This window comes from Pleurodeles waltl, chromosome 10 (genome assembly GCF_031143425.1).
Source record: "Pleurodeles waltl isolate 20211129_DDA chromosome 10, aPleWal1.hap1.20221129, whole genome shotgun sequence".
NCBI classification, from domain to species: Eukaryota; Metazoa; Chordata; class Amphibia; order Caudata; family Salamandridae; genus Pleurodeles; species Pleurodeles waltl.
Window position 1 is genome coordinate 1,005,044,159 of NC_090449.1, and position 15,403 is coordinate 1,005,059,561.

Sequence of the window (15,403 nt, forward strand, 5' to 3'; positions counted from 1 at the left end):
CTGCAGTTTTCACTGCCTACGGCCCTGGCCTGAGTTCAGGCCAGGGCCGTAGGCAGAAAATGTTGCCATTTCAGTCCTTGTTTGTGCACAAACAACAACAAAAGAAAGAAGAGACAAGCACTTACCTTGAGGGGGTCTGCCTCTCCTCATCGTCCGATGGCAAAATGTCTCAGCGTCTGTCTCCCTCTGCTCTGCCTCGATGCGTGCTGCAGCCCAGATATGGGCTGCACAGTGCAAGCGCACTGTCTGCACTTGCGCTATGCAGCTCGTAACTGGGCTGCAGCATGCACTGGATGAGCTCCACTCCAATCCTGGCAGGGCTAGCAGAGTTTTTGGATAACTCCGTGCTCCAAGCAGAGTGCAGAGTTCCAAAAACATTGTTAGATACTCCAGAGGAGCAGAGCTCCCTTCACCCCTTAGTGTATATAAACACTAATAACCACTGATTTTCAGAATTAGGAAAACACAAAAATATACCCACTGGAATTTGTAAAACGTAAACAGTGAAACAGGAACCCCAACATGACATGCTACACTTCAGGTCACAGGCAGCTACGTTGGTGTCACGGTTAGATCCAAGATTGCTTCTCTCTCACCTTTAAATTCCTGCTCTAGAACAGGGCTGCACCCTTTCAAAATATAAGTCTAACCATTGTCTGAAATAAAACAGATGTCTGATGTTGACTTAATGAAGTGCACAGATCATATGCAAAGCATTGAGTATTTAGAGATGGCCTGGTCACCACAGGACGCATGTTGAGCGCACATTTCCTCAGACTCACAACACCTGCAACAGACATCCTGTCCAGTTAATGAGGGCATATCAAAGGTTACAACAACATTTAGACACAGAGAGCATTATTCATACAATAGATACTTGTTTGGCTTACATTGTGTACACGGCATACTTAAAAAATGATTTAATGCATGTTAAGATTCTACATTCGTTTAAAAAAAAAATCAAAACTCAAATACTAGAAAATGCAGTTTCTTGGCTCTCACGTTGTCGGAATCTGGCTCCGTGTCCGAGATAAAATCGCCATTGTCAATGAAACAAGTACTCGGCTGGCTAGTTTGTGTCCAGTAGCTTGCCTTACCAGTGACTGATGAATTAAAAATACACATCTACAACACAGGTTACATTTTGGTTCTTCCCCCCAGATGTTTAAACAAATGACAATAGTAATAGCACAGGTTTTAATGGAAACCTAATTAAGAGCAAGCAGCCAAGATATTCAGTTCCAGAGAACAGGGAAGCGCGCTGAATGTCTGGCTTACTACATTAATCCTGCCAGTAGCAGCAGAGTAATACACCCTTGAAGGTAACAGAATGTTACATAGTAACAAAGAGACTACAAGGAATCCATGGTCCAGAGTCCATTGTCCCACTCCTTGGTAAACTAATACATGCAGCCGGGTTTAACGTATGTACAGAAGGCCCCGGTCTACGAGAAGATCTTCAAGCTGTCCTTATCAGGTAAATTTACATTCAATGAACCTAAATAGAACTAATCCACCTAGTTCATGACTAACCTGAACATTATGGAAAGGATCCGGCTTTTGTTGAACTACACTGGTAAACTGTTGCCTTAGTGCTACAGATAAAAGCAGTTAACTCAACGATGCTCATAATTACGCTGTGCAATATACTTGCAATGAAATTTGACTATTTTGCTATGAGCAACTTCTGTTAACCCAAATCAGAAACTTGACCAATTAATACTTCCCAAATGTGCTACAATGAAAATGTTTGATCTAATACAGTTTATCCCTAAATGTATAGTGCTTTATGTACAGCCCTAGTTGATATTTACAACAATTTGTGCACTGGCCATAGCACCCAGTAGTGCTAGTAAAGTGTTGCTGCCATTCTGCACCAGATAAGACTGAATCACCATGATTCAGTACCCCTCTTGACTTTCTTTTCTAGCGCTGCAACAGTTTTACTGGTCTCTCTACCTAGTATCATCTCTCGATTCTAAAGCTGTTTTCTGTGCATCTCAGTTATCCCAAAAACATATTTTCTAGAGCAATCTTCATTTCAGTTTCAGACCTTCCTGTGAGTTCAGCCTCTCACTGCATCTCTTTCCATTAGTGGTATTTAGTCAATTGCTGTTTCTCAGCTGAAGTATGTAGAAAACTGGGATAGAATGGCATGAGACGATGCCTTGTTCCATGGTTGAATTTCATCAATGTGATGAAGTCCACCAATAGCCTCTCGTAGATGTCCTTCTAGAGATGATTTTTTTTCTTTTCAGCATGCTATGGAGTGTGCTTTTTTTGATTAATCTGCTGGATGGAAGTTTAAAAAACAACACATGTGGCTCAGCGCTTTCTTTGTTGAATAAGTGCTGGTTGGCTTCTTACTTGGCATTGAGGTGTGAGCCAGGCTCACTAACCTCGTAAGAGCTTTCTTTGTTCGGATATGCATTAGTCGCATCACAATTTCACATTTTACAACTGGTCCTTTATGGGCCACAATGCAAGACAGAGTCAGAAGCATAGGCCCCCTTTGTAGACAGGGAGTGATTACCAACCCCCTTTGCCAATTACTGCTTCTTTGCAGTTGATCTCAGTGGAGTTCTGCCTTTAAATGGACTAGCCATCTGACCAGACAAGATCCTGCACATACATCCCACCATGAACTCAGTTGTCATCATTATTTACTCCTTCATAAAGTGTATTTGCGTCAAGATATTTCATTTGCAGTGCCTTGAGACCCCCACGGGTGAGCAGCCGCACTTTACAAAAACTGATTGATTGATTGAGTCAATTTGAATTATGACACATTAGCCCCCCTGACCATCAGGAAGATGGCTTGCCTTCTGCGTTAGATGCTTGTATGTGTTTAACAGGATAGGATACTTTCTTTGTAGTGACCAACTTCCTGATCAATAAACCACTGTCTTAAAAGTTCCACTGGTCTCCCATGTTAACCACCAGTGCAGTGCTTGCTTGGACAAACAGTGCTTCTGCAACATGCCAATCATCTACTGGAAATGTAATGTCCAAGGTTTAATTCAATTACAAGTCACCAAAGAACTGCTTCTTTCTCTTAAGCATCCAGTTTGAAAGTACCAAAGTAGCTGGCAGTCTCCTCCGGGTCAACCATTGCTAGGCTTGAGACAGATACAAAGAGCTCATCTCCCACTTCTAGCTGAAATACTCCAGCCTGGTGTACTGAGTGTAGGCCGTACTCAGCATTGGGTGCCCAGCACTTGGTGCCCACACCTTTGAGGAGCAGGATGGGATGTAGGTAGGAGGTCTTCTTGTGAATGCACTGTACAAGCTGTTGGCCGATGGCATGGGAGGTATGCTCACTCCGGTGAGGGTATCGGAAGTAAATCTGTGAGTACACATAATACTTGCCGGGCTGTGTGATCTTCAGCCTGCCCTCGTGGTAGCTGATGTTCTGTCGGTGTGACCAGATGTTCTTATCTTCCCATTGGCGGATAGGGTGCCTACATGATTGTGGAAGGCTTCCAAAACCATGACTTTCTGATGTAGAACCTCCTAGAAGACAAATGGGTAACATTCAATGACAGCACCATGGTTATGACTCGTATATGTTACATTGGTACAGGGAATATATACATTATATTAAATAAAATAGCACTGTTTAACATAAATTAAAAGGAAAATGGAGACCAACTTGCGCTTCAATTTTAGAGAATGCTGCAAGGATCTGCAGGATGATAAAGACCATCCTCATCTTGTTCATCTGGTTGCAGCATCTTTTAAGGGCTAACCCATGCCACAGGAAGTTGAGGTTTCAGTAAGGCCATATGCCCAAAACTGACAGGGCAAGGAAGTCCATAGGCACGTCTGTCAAACATGGGATAGCAGAGGCTGCCAACATTTTACCTCATGGGCCCACCAACAGTGTCCTAATTTGACATCATCACTACTATACGTGATGTACCGTCACTGCCTCACATATGACATGTTTCATGACAAAAATACTGGATCCACTACATTGACCTAACTAACACATCACAAGGTTTGTCCTGATCGTGAGCTGTTTAGTTAAGGTTAGTAATTATACACTCCTCATCATTGCAGTGGTAGACGATGTAGCGGTTGCAATATTTTTGTAGGTTAATATTGTTGACCTCAATATAGTGACATACAATCCTGTATACCTACATGTGGTTAGATAGTCAATATATGCTTATGATACGCTAATGACACAATTTTCTTACCTTTAACTTTAAAAATGTAAACACTTTGAATTTGAAGCATAGAATGGTAAATGTCACCACTCAACTGGAGTGCGCAGTACTTGAGTTCTGTTCTAATTGTTCACTAACCTATAGGAGAAAGGATAACCTTTGCAACACTGTTGGAAACGACCTAATGCAGTAGTGCAGAGTATGTTTGTTTTAATTACATTTTCTTTATTGCACATTGTTATTATAGCTTTTAAGGAACTTATTGCATATGTATATGGTGTATTCTTTTATGCACCAGATAGAGGCTCAGAATGTTATGAAAAATTATAAGTATTTTGTTTTGCACAGTCATATATTTATACTGAAAAAGCAATTAGGTGTGCATAACATAAAAGTTGAATTGAAAAATCAGAATAGTTGGTGCCTGATTTAGATCTCGGTGAAGGGGTTAGTAAGTCACAGCGATGACGGATATCCTGTCTGCTGAAATATAAATCCAATTATGTCCTATGGGGTTTATATTTCGGCAGACGGGATATCCGTCACCCTTGTGACGGAGTAACTTGTCCATCGAGATCTAAATCAGCCCCCTTAGTTATTGTAATACCTATAACTGCGCAATACTAGATAGATCTAGTTAACATGAATGTTGAATTACATTGGTTTTGTATTATTAAAACTGACAGCATTTCTATTGCTAGTCTGTGGGTAAATACCTGGTCTCCATTCACCAGAGTTTGTGTTGCATCACAACAATATGAATTATTGGTGAACATAGCTGACTTCTAGACTGAATAAGAGTGAGTGGTTGATTTGAGAAGGAATTTAAGGGGTGTATTCACACTACTGGGGCCTCGGTCCGATGTGATTTGAAGTTCCAATGCCGTCATTTTAATGGTTTGGTATCACTAACTTTGGGATATGAAATTCCGGCACTATTCAGTGCTCTCACTGTTGACCAACTATAGCAATAGGTGTTTTAATACCAATTTCAGTGGGTAATTCACAACTTCTGGGCATTTTTCAAGCGGCTTATTTCAACAGGTTTACTCTGATGAAAGTGTTTCTGGAAACACCAAGTGCCAGATTTACAAGGAACTGGTACAGCTCAACATCAAAATCAGCAGCACCGTGCTGTGTCAGTTTTGAAATCCGGGGGGGGGGGGTGCTGTATTTAAAAAAAATACACCGCACCCCTGTGTTTCCCCTAGTGCTGGTGCTAAATTTAGCTGCCAACGCAGGTATCATTACACCATAGAGCAAGGGTGTCTTTGTTGAAGGGAATGATTGTTTATGTGCAGGAAGGTGGGCCTTCCTGCACAAAAATAATCTACAATAGTGATTTGGCACTTTGTTGTGTGCTGCAGAATGCAGCACACATGGAAGTAGCAAATTCTCATTATTGAATGATTGTTTATGTGCAGGAATGATTGTTTATCTGCACATACAATCATTAATGGCCTATTGCTCTTTCTGTGTGTGCTGCAGAATGCAGCACACATACAAAAATAAAAAACAAGGAGAAATAAAAGTATTTCTCCTTGTTGTGCCATGCTAATGCCAGAAGATGATGCTCCAGTAGCACTAGGGGTTTGTAAATATGCCCCAAATGTAATCCCATAAACAAAATTGCAGGTTTACTTGTAATTCCTGATTTGGGCAAAAACTCCAGAGAAACTCTGAATAAAGGTCTCCCATATTTCAGCCATCTCCCACACCTTAGACGCCCTATAATGTCAACCATTTGCTATACAATACAAACCCCTCCCACAAAGTTATAGAACCCACACCTAAGTGCACACCAACGTGTTCCTCTCTCAGCAAAACTAACAGGTGTGTGTCAGTTACAGAAATCCATTTTACTATTTTTCAAGGCCTTCCCACGAATCCTTTCCTTGTTGACTGTTTCACGGAATAATCAATATAAATCATATGAAGGCCTTAACTGTTGGCTTTGCCAGTGCCTGTTAGGAAAAATGCAGGTAATCCGTACCAGACACCATATTTTTAGGGTATCCCATGGCAAATAAGTCCTGAGAACTCAGCACACTAAAATGTTGCTTAGACCCGCCATTTGGAAGATCTGTAGTGCGGCTTCCCTTATGAGAGGTTATTGTATTTTGGCATATCTGTCATTTTCAATGTATTGATAAACATCTGTTTCTCTCATTCTTTCATCTATCCTTCAACCGTTGAATCTCAAACCATAACATGTCTTAATATAATTCAAACAAATCACTCAGCACCACTAAACTCACTGCTAAAATTAGCAAAACAGGTTTTTCTGCCAGTGGTTCCAACTGCAGATGCGACAAGCCCAAAAAAATACCCTTGAGCAAGGAAGATTTTTGAAAACTACCTGCATTGATCTTTTGATAATTGCACTCTTGAGGCCAGGCTAACAAAGCATCTGGCAGACAGAATGCCCTTTCTGCACAACATTAGAAACTAATCCATGAAGGGACTGATTCACAGATGAACATGAAAGAGCTGGTACTCTATGTAATATGGTTTTAATCCTATGCTCTGCATGCACTTATTGTTTTAGAAGATTTACAAAAAAAAAACCGTAAGGTCACCCTTTGGCAGAAGAAATGTATTCTCTCAAGGAATAGGAACTCACCCAGAAAAGGGTGGGGCTCCGTCACAGATAGCACCTCCCTGAGGTGTGATACGTACCCTGCTTCCTAAAGCCAACCGGGTACGAGATTGCTGTGAGAAATGGACTACTGGTGTGAGCCCCCCTACCCCCCATCTCCTCCATATTTCACTGGTGTACCCTCCCCAGAGATCTTTTTTTCTTATTTCAACCGTGCATTTGGTGTGGGTCTGTGCCAGGAACTAAAAATGAAGGCGAGCTTTAGGGCATGGCAAGGCAATGCAAACACTTTCGCTGTACAGTCCCAGGATGCAATGAATAAGGCAATATGGAATCTGAACTTACCCTGATGGGGGGTGCTGTGATCTCGGAGTGTGAGGTGAGCTGAAGGCTTGGGCGACAGACCTGAGGGCCTCTGGAACTCTGAACTGTTCACATAGTTCCTTCTAATATCTGTGGAGGAAAGACAAGCACAATAGTTGTAGCTGTGTGGACATACAAATCTGCTCCAATCCACAGTTATTTTGAAGCACGGTTCTCGTCCACCCTCCCCTCCCACTCCTCACTCCCCCCCCCCTTTCTTCTGTGATCTTATTACTACAGCCTTGGCACTGAAAGTTGGATATGAATTTGGTACACATTTGTTTTGGAATGCAGTTTGCCCGAATTTTGTTTGGATGCATCAACAAAAACCTAAAAAGATCCTGACATTTCAGTTTCTTTAAAAATTGCAACATAGAAAGAGAAAAATCATCAGTAAGAAGAAATGATGATTGTTAAAGCAAGAGGCAAGATTTTCTTTGTTTATATGGAGTACAGACTACTGGAAAACTTTGATGCAAACTATATAATCTGGAAGGCAGTTTCACAAAAGCATTTATGACTGCTGGTACTTTTAGATACTCTTACATACTCTGTGAAGTGGCTCCTGATTAGTAAAAGTGTAAAGAGGACACATCCCGTTCTCTTTGTGAACATTGTACACAAATACTCCATGAATAGTCCCATTTTATTACAATAGGAGTACTACTTTACGTACTCTAAATGCCTTTGTGAATAGGCCACAAAGTATTGCAATCTGGCAGTCCTTCCACGTGGAGCACTGCTCTGATACAGTCTGGATTTCATCTGAGTACCAACCACAGTGCCATAGCGCGTTGATGAAGTGCTTGGATGTACACAATGGGGCACATTTAATAAAAAAAGGTTCTGCTGCATTGTATTGCATGAGAGTGCTGGGTTGCATGGGAGTGAGAGAGCAGGAAAGCACCATATCTACAAAGATGCAGACCGTTTTTTTCTCTTCCCAGGAACAAAAGCCTGCCTAGCTCCACGTCTATGGTCTTCAGATGGTTCAAAATAGTTATGATGGATAGTTAAGACTTAACTTTGGGTGAAAATAAGGCCATTTAGGCTAAGAAAGTTGCAGATTCTAAATGATAAGAAAGGCCTTTAGAATAGGTTGTTTGTCATTGAATAGAAAATACCTAATCAAAGGTTGTTTCAAGCAAAGACACTTACAGGCCTGATTCACAAAGTAAAGTTACACTTTTGTGTAAGTTTACGAATGTTTGCTATTCACAAAGGTATTTTACTAGTGGTATATTTACAACTGTAGAGCCCCCGCACATAACAAGATACTACTAGTAAAATATCTTTGTAAATAGCAAACATTCGTGAACTTACACAAAAGAGTACATTTCTTTTTGTGAATCAGGCCCTTATGTCTGTGACTTGAAAAATCCCCAAAACATAGTTAGATAACCAAACTGTACCAATCTGAAAAGTACCACTGGTATCTACAGGCCTTAAAATTGTACCTTCACAATTTATAGAAATCTGCTCAAGGGGGGACCAACTTATCATGAATGTGACTTCTAAACGCATTTAAGGAAAACTGTAAATCCTGGCTATTTAGGTGATCCAGTGAGCCACTATGTATTGTTAGAACAGGGAAGTTACTGCTTTAGCATACTATGATATGGTTTAACGCATTATTAATAAACACATATAAAGTGGAAATAGAACATATCATAGAAAATATTCTAGTCATTGGAAATAGGGCTAACAATATATGAGATATGGGATCATTGAACACTAAAATAATGCCTCAGCAGACATTTTTGAAGGTGGATTCCAGTTTTCACATCACTCCTGCATAGGCAAGCACGTCTGTGGTGGTGCAGAGCCCTGCAGAGACCATCTATAAACTGCTAAAAGTCTTCCAAAATATGGTGGTGTTAGCTAACCTGTTTGCTACACCCTACTTCCAGAGTGGATCACTTATGAATCTAGAGGGTCTTCTTCAAGAGGTTCTTCTTTCAACATTCAATCTATTTTATTGTACTGGAGTCCAGGTCACACAGCTGAGCTCTATCAAAGCTGTAATAATGGATCATCACGGCAACGTAAGGCCCATCACTCTCTTTCACATGCTCTGTCCAACTGCAACTGTGACTGTTGCCTAAAACTAGCTTCCGGTGCACATCTACCTGTAGTGACCTGGCACCCCTCACCCCTTCTCCACTCCACCCTTTTCTTGATCAATGTCAGCTTAAGTGTCAACCAGCACTCCTGTGGCTCTAGTACTCTCTCTCCCTAAACTGAGGCTCAGAAAAGGCTCCTGGTCCAGGTTACCTTAATGCTAGGCGTGGAATGCGCTCTGCTTGCCAACTTACTAGGGCGGTGCAAAAACCATTGTGTGAGTCGGAGTGAAAAGCTGTATTTAGAAACAATACCTTTCTGAATGCTGGATTGGATAACGTTTTCAGTCACCTGGGAAACAGAAAAGAAGATGATGAGCTTGCAAGCCTTTCATTTTAGGAAAAGAGGTTAAAATCTGGGTGTCATTATTCACAATAATGGACGTTTGCCTGCGACACATTTTTCGGCTCTGAAAATAGTAGTCACACCCATTTTAATGACAAGCAATTTATCAGCTTGAGTAGGATGAAAGGTTAAGTCACGTTTCTTTCGAACAGGATATAAAACGTCTGTTCTTTGGGCTGCAAAGTGGCATTTGGCCCAGGTGTATTAGACCTTAGAATTGTCTTATTCGCTTTTGAGAGTGTGATACCTTCGGATATGCCTCTTGTACACATTTAAAAACATTTATTCTTTTACATTTAGTATTCAGTTCTGTTGTAGGCCACTTGTTTTTAAGTAGCCCTTCATGCCACATGCATGCGATTTCTAAGCACTGTCAAAAGAGTTACTAATACCCTGTTTAATGGTATTTCACTTACTGGCCATCAGGGAGTGCTACAGTGCAGGTGAATGTGTGCATTATCTGTTTTTGTGTATAATGGCTCCAGTTTACTAAATACTTTAGATTTGGGTTGTTTAGTTGCTCCTTGGGCTCAATAGGGTTGTGTTAGACATGGCAATCAGTTGTTTCCCTAGAGTAATCGGATCTTTAATCCGGAGACTGATTCAATGAATGATGAAAAGGGCTGCCATGCTGAAGAGTTTTCTTAGTGAGACTTTTCCAGAGGTGGAGATGCTGCTTGACAGACTTCCGGGTACAGATCCCAGGAGTGTCAGAGTGGGAATGCAGAGCTGCTGTGGTACTGCCCAGCCTGGCCTGTCCTATGCACCGGCAAGCACTGGGGCTGCAGAGAGAATGGCAGTGTCAGTTCCTTTTCTTAACACCAGGGTTCAGAAAAGCAGGAACAGCTAAGAAAGAATGGAGGTGCAAGGCCTGTGTAGACCACATGAACTTGAATGTTCTAATGGGCATTAGTGCCCTCATGCAATGTTGAGAGAAGGCATTTGTTTAGCACCATGTAACATTATGGACCTTGCCTTTTGGTGCAGTTGTAGACTTACCAGAAGAGCTGTAATTTAAGGTGCTCATTATAAGCCCTGAGATACTTTTAATACTACACCAAGTAAACACAGGTATCGCCGAGCGTGGTATTTACCAGGTCCAGTACTATCGCCACATGCAGTGTTCCACACCTCTAAATGTGAATTAACTGGTGTTAATATAGCATGTTTTCACAATTCTATGCTACGAAAGTCAGACTATTGCAGTATTTTCCAACAAAACTTAGCCTTGCAAAATTTAAAAGGAGGAAAATTGGAGTATTTTTCGCACTACATGTAATCCTGATTTGAATGCAAATCAGGATTACTGCAGGACTCATTTTGATTCTTGGATCAAGGCGATATGCGTCCATGTTCTAAGAAAGGCTGAATGAATTGCTATTACATTGCACTTAAGGCCTGCAGCTGGAGATGCTGGCCCTGCATTTCTTTGGCCCGCTGCCCTCCGTCCGTGAACAGCGTTTGTCCTTCAGATGGACCTAAAAAACTCAACCCTACCTACATCTGAGATCACTTTTGGGAAGGGACCAAAAAGGGTCTCTGTGCACACTTCTCTTGCTATGTTCAATCTGTTTCTCTAAGATCTTTGCAATTAAATATTAAACCTACATTTGGCAAAATATTTCACATCATACAATAAATAGAAATTTGTCACCATTTGGACCTTGAACAAAATACTGAAAATGTAATTGCCTAATTGAAAGTGAGCATCAAATTCGGATTCTGGAGCAAGCAATATTTTACACCTGAACTTAGACTCCAAGTTGTGTTCAAATAGTGACATTACCTCAAGTGTCGTCAGACACATTTCACCCAGAACAAATATTGACAACACTAGTATGTTTGGTCTTGGCCAACCAGACCTGAAATTGAAGTAGTCTACTTTTGTATACAAATGCTCTTACTCACAATAAAGAGTAGCAGTGACTTGTGTGGACTGACCCACTGTCACATACGCATACTGTGGTGGGCGGGAGCAAAATGTGAATGACACTTGAACAGACTAGTGGATGAAGAAGGCTGACTAAAGTCCTAGTATGCACATTTATATGTAAGTATATTTACTGCATTTTTGGGGGGGGGAATGAGGCTCACAAACCATCCAAAGCTGTCTGTAGGCCAGACCTAAAAATAAAGAGGAAAAACATCTTCCTGTTTGTGCAATATCTAAATCTACGCCTCCCTCTGAACCCATTTTGTCGGAATAGTACACAAATTAGGCACCCAGCAATTCTGCACCCAATCAGTATTGATAACTTGAGCAATTTGTGCGATATATAATAGGCTAGGAATTTGCCCCTTAGATGGGTGGATATCTTTTGAGTTAAGTGCCTGCTGCAAAGACCTGTGTGGCATCACCCGGTGTCAAAGCAGATTCCAATCCCGGGATGGCTTGATTCTGCCTTTTATAATTCTGCAACGCTCCAGGGACCACCAGTGTTTGTGTATCATGACAATTATATATTAGTAAAAAGTTATCATGATAAGTGCTTTGCATAGTATAATAAATAGAATCCTGCTGAAAAGGTTAAGTGAAATGATGGCGTTTATGCTAAAGATAGAATAGTGTAAATGGTCTTGGCAGACACAATCTATACATTGCAGGCTTCTGCCTACGCTTTTCACAGATTTATTTTTCACATTTTGGGGGTACTGTAGTAGCATGACTGGAAACCTGTACAAGCCATAGATTCCAGATATACTCCTCGTTAACACTTGCACCTGTTGTGTTTTTTGCAGAAATAATAATTTGTTTGTTAAACTAACTATTAACATTTTTAATCAAATAGAAAATTAATTTTCTTAAGCGGAAAACTCTTCCCTTAAACTCGGTTAAAATATAGCAGTGTTTAAGGAGTTATCACCCCCAGTTTGCACACTTACGCCTGAATTTTTAGCCAGGGTGCTCACGTTTCACAGGTCAATACATGGGTAGATTAGCTTGTCCTGTTTGTTTTCTTTTCCTTCTGTAATCGTAATTTTGTTTATCCCATAAGAAATGCAGGACTTGAGTATTTGGATAAAACGAAAAAACATTGACACCTATTGGTTTTGCAAATTCTCACATTTTCCCCCAAGATGGCTACCATGCATGCTTGTGCAGCAACCATCATTAAACAAGTGTGCTAATGCTTTAAGAAAATCCATTCGGATATGTCTATCACAGATAACGTCTATGAATGGCTTTTCTGAAAACACAGGAAATCCATTCAAAGATGGCTGCCCCAAATGTACTTGCATCTGCTGTGGCCCTCTTTTATTGAATTTTTTTATGCTGTAAGAAAATCCATTCAAAGATGGCTGCTATGAATATGTCTGCGCATTAATTGCAACAAACTCTTAATAGTTTTTCCTATGCTTTAAAAGAATACATTCGATGATGGACACCACAAATGCATGTGCATCCATGGTGGCCATCTATGAATAGTTAACAAAATATTTTAAGATGGCTACTTGGTGTTACAATATAAGAGGCATTCAAAGTGTAAAGGAGCTTTGGTGTACTTGTTCTTGAAAGAGTGGGTAGTGGTGGGAAGGGGAGATAGCCAGGAGAGAAAGACAAAATAGTCCCTCTTATACACTGTAATGCAAGGACCGATACCAGCAGTGGAAGTGTAGATACCATCAAACCAAAACACTTTAAGATCAAAATACTCCTTAGGTGGGACTGTCATAAGAAGAGTGAGGAAAACCATCTAATCCAGAACAGGAAAGTGCGACGGACAATAATGTGATACTGTCCTGAGTAAGGGGCCGCATAGTTAAGTGCACAAAAAGGGTTGGAAAATACACAAGGTGATGTCTGTGAGTACTCCAGTGACACATTTGCAGTTGTATGTAACATTCTGTAGAGCCAAAACCTGTCTCCCCATTAGGAGAACAAACGATCTCACTCGTTTATTGTCTTTATTATTGTATAAGATATGTTCTCCTTGTAGATTTTTGCAGCAGTGACTTCAATTGTGTGATTATCATCAGATTTTGATTCTGTTAATCACAATCTTTCATTTGTTGGTGTAGAGGACACTTTTTGTGCCCTTATGTTTGACTTAGGGCCACATTATTTTTAAATATAGCCCATTATTTCACATTTTTAATACACATAGTCCATGTATTCGTTTTTATTGAAAATTCTAACTACATCACATCTGCCTTCAAATGCTTGCAAACCAGTGACTGCTGCTTGTTGGATGGGGTACCAAACAGCTGTGTTTATTATTCTACAAGAGTCAATGTTGACATTTCCAATGAACAAAATAGCACCGGAAGAACCTGGCTTGAGGGAGAAGAAAAAGAAGGAGACACGGGACAGGGGAGGTTGCGCATGAAAGCACATTTCATCCAATGAGTAGATGTTATGTTATGTTATGCGTATTTATATAGCGCCTAACTGCCAAAAGGCCTCGTAGCGCTTCAAATGCCCTCGCAAAGATGAAACTACTTCTATTCATTGAAGAATTTAGATTTTAAATAACCATGTTTTCAGGTCCTTCCTAAAGGAAGTTTCTTGAGAATTAGATCTTATACTGAAAGGCAGGTTGTTCCACATCACAGCACCTTGATATGCCAATGATCTTCCTCCCCATCTTGCTTTCCTAATCGATGGTACCATGATCAGGTTAGCTGATGAGGATCTGAGTGGCCTAGCTGTAACATAGATCTGTGCCAGTGTTTTAAGCATTTCAGGACCCTTATTAAAGATGGCCCTGTGAATATGACAAAGGGCCTTAAACTGAATCCTCTCTGCAACCGGAAGCCAGTGTAAAGAGGCGATTCCTGCTCTTATAGAGTGTTGTTTGGGGATGTTTAAAAGTAGGCGTGCCGCAGCATTCTGTACTCTTTGAAGTCTTTGGATAACAAATTTAGGAGATCCTATAAACAAGGCGTTACCATAGTCAATTCGCGAGCCTATCACCGCCTGGATGACCAATCTTCTAGCCAAAAAAGGTAATATTGTTAGAACCTTTCTCAGCATCCTAAGCAGGGCAAATGAGGTTCCTGCTATTCTATTGGCATGTTGTGCCATTGATAATAGAGGATCCAACCAGACGCCCAAGCTTTTAATAAGGCTTTTGGGAGGAGGCAGAGTGGAGGCTCCGTCTAGATTGCTGGACATAGCTAGGGGTCTATTATTCCCAAAGTACATCACCTCTGTTTTTTCGTTGTTAAGCTTCATTTTACTGCTCGCCATCCAAGTAGCCACTGCTTCCAGGCATGGTCCTAATGCCGTGCCCAGGTCTGGTCGAGATTTCGAGAAGGAGACAACTAGTTGGGTATCGTCTGCATATGAGACCAATTTTACTCCAAATGGTTCTACGATCCCTGCCGAAGGCCTCATATAGACATTAAAGAGTAGCGGACTCAGCGCTGAACCTTGAGGAACCCCGCAAGTACTGAAGGTGCGCTTAGAGATGTAGGATCTGTCCAGCACCCGAAAGGATCTACCATGTACATATGAGCTGATCCATTCTAGTGCCGTGCCCGCGATTCCCCCTTCCCGCAATCTAGTTGCGAGGATGCTTAGATCAACTGTATCAAATGCTGCGCTCAGATCTAAAAGGATAATCGCGGTCTCAAATCCATTATCCATCCTTATTTTTGCTTCCTCCGTGATGGCAATCAGTGCGGTTTCTGTTCCATGTTTAGGCCTAAAACCCATCTGAGTATGATGTAAAACTTTTTCTTCCTCCAGAAACGTTGACAGCTGGCTATGTACATGCTTCTCTATCAGTTTAGCCATTAAGGGTAGCAGCGAGATTGGTCTATAATTATTCAATAGTTTAGAGTCTGCATTGGGTTTTTT

The 15,403-nt window shown here is 41.0% G+C and overlaps 1 protein-coding gene across 1 annotated transcript in view; it reads right to left on the reverse strand.

Annotated features, from left to right (window-relative positions):
* Nucleotides 1–905: 905 nt before the first annotated feature.
* Nucleotides 906–15,403, reverse strand: part of LOC138262112 (tumor necrosis factor ligand superfamily member 10-like) — a 31,826-nt gene continuing 17,328 nt past the window's right edge. Inside the window, exons 3-5 of the mRNA XM_069211870.1 lie at nt 9,510–9,546; nt 7,117–7,224; nt 906–3,513 (exon numbers count right to left, since the gene is read on the reverse strand). Of these exons, the coding sequence (XP_069067971.1) occupies nt 3,056–3,513; nt 7,117–7,224; nt 9,510–9,546 (603 nt within the window). The 3' untranslated portion in view covers nt 906–3,055. The remainder of the gene's footprint in view (nt 3,514–7,116; nt 7,225–9,509; nt 9,547–15,403) is intronic.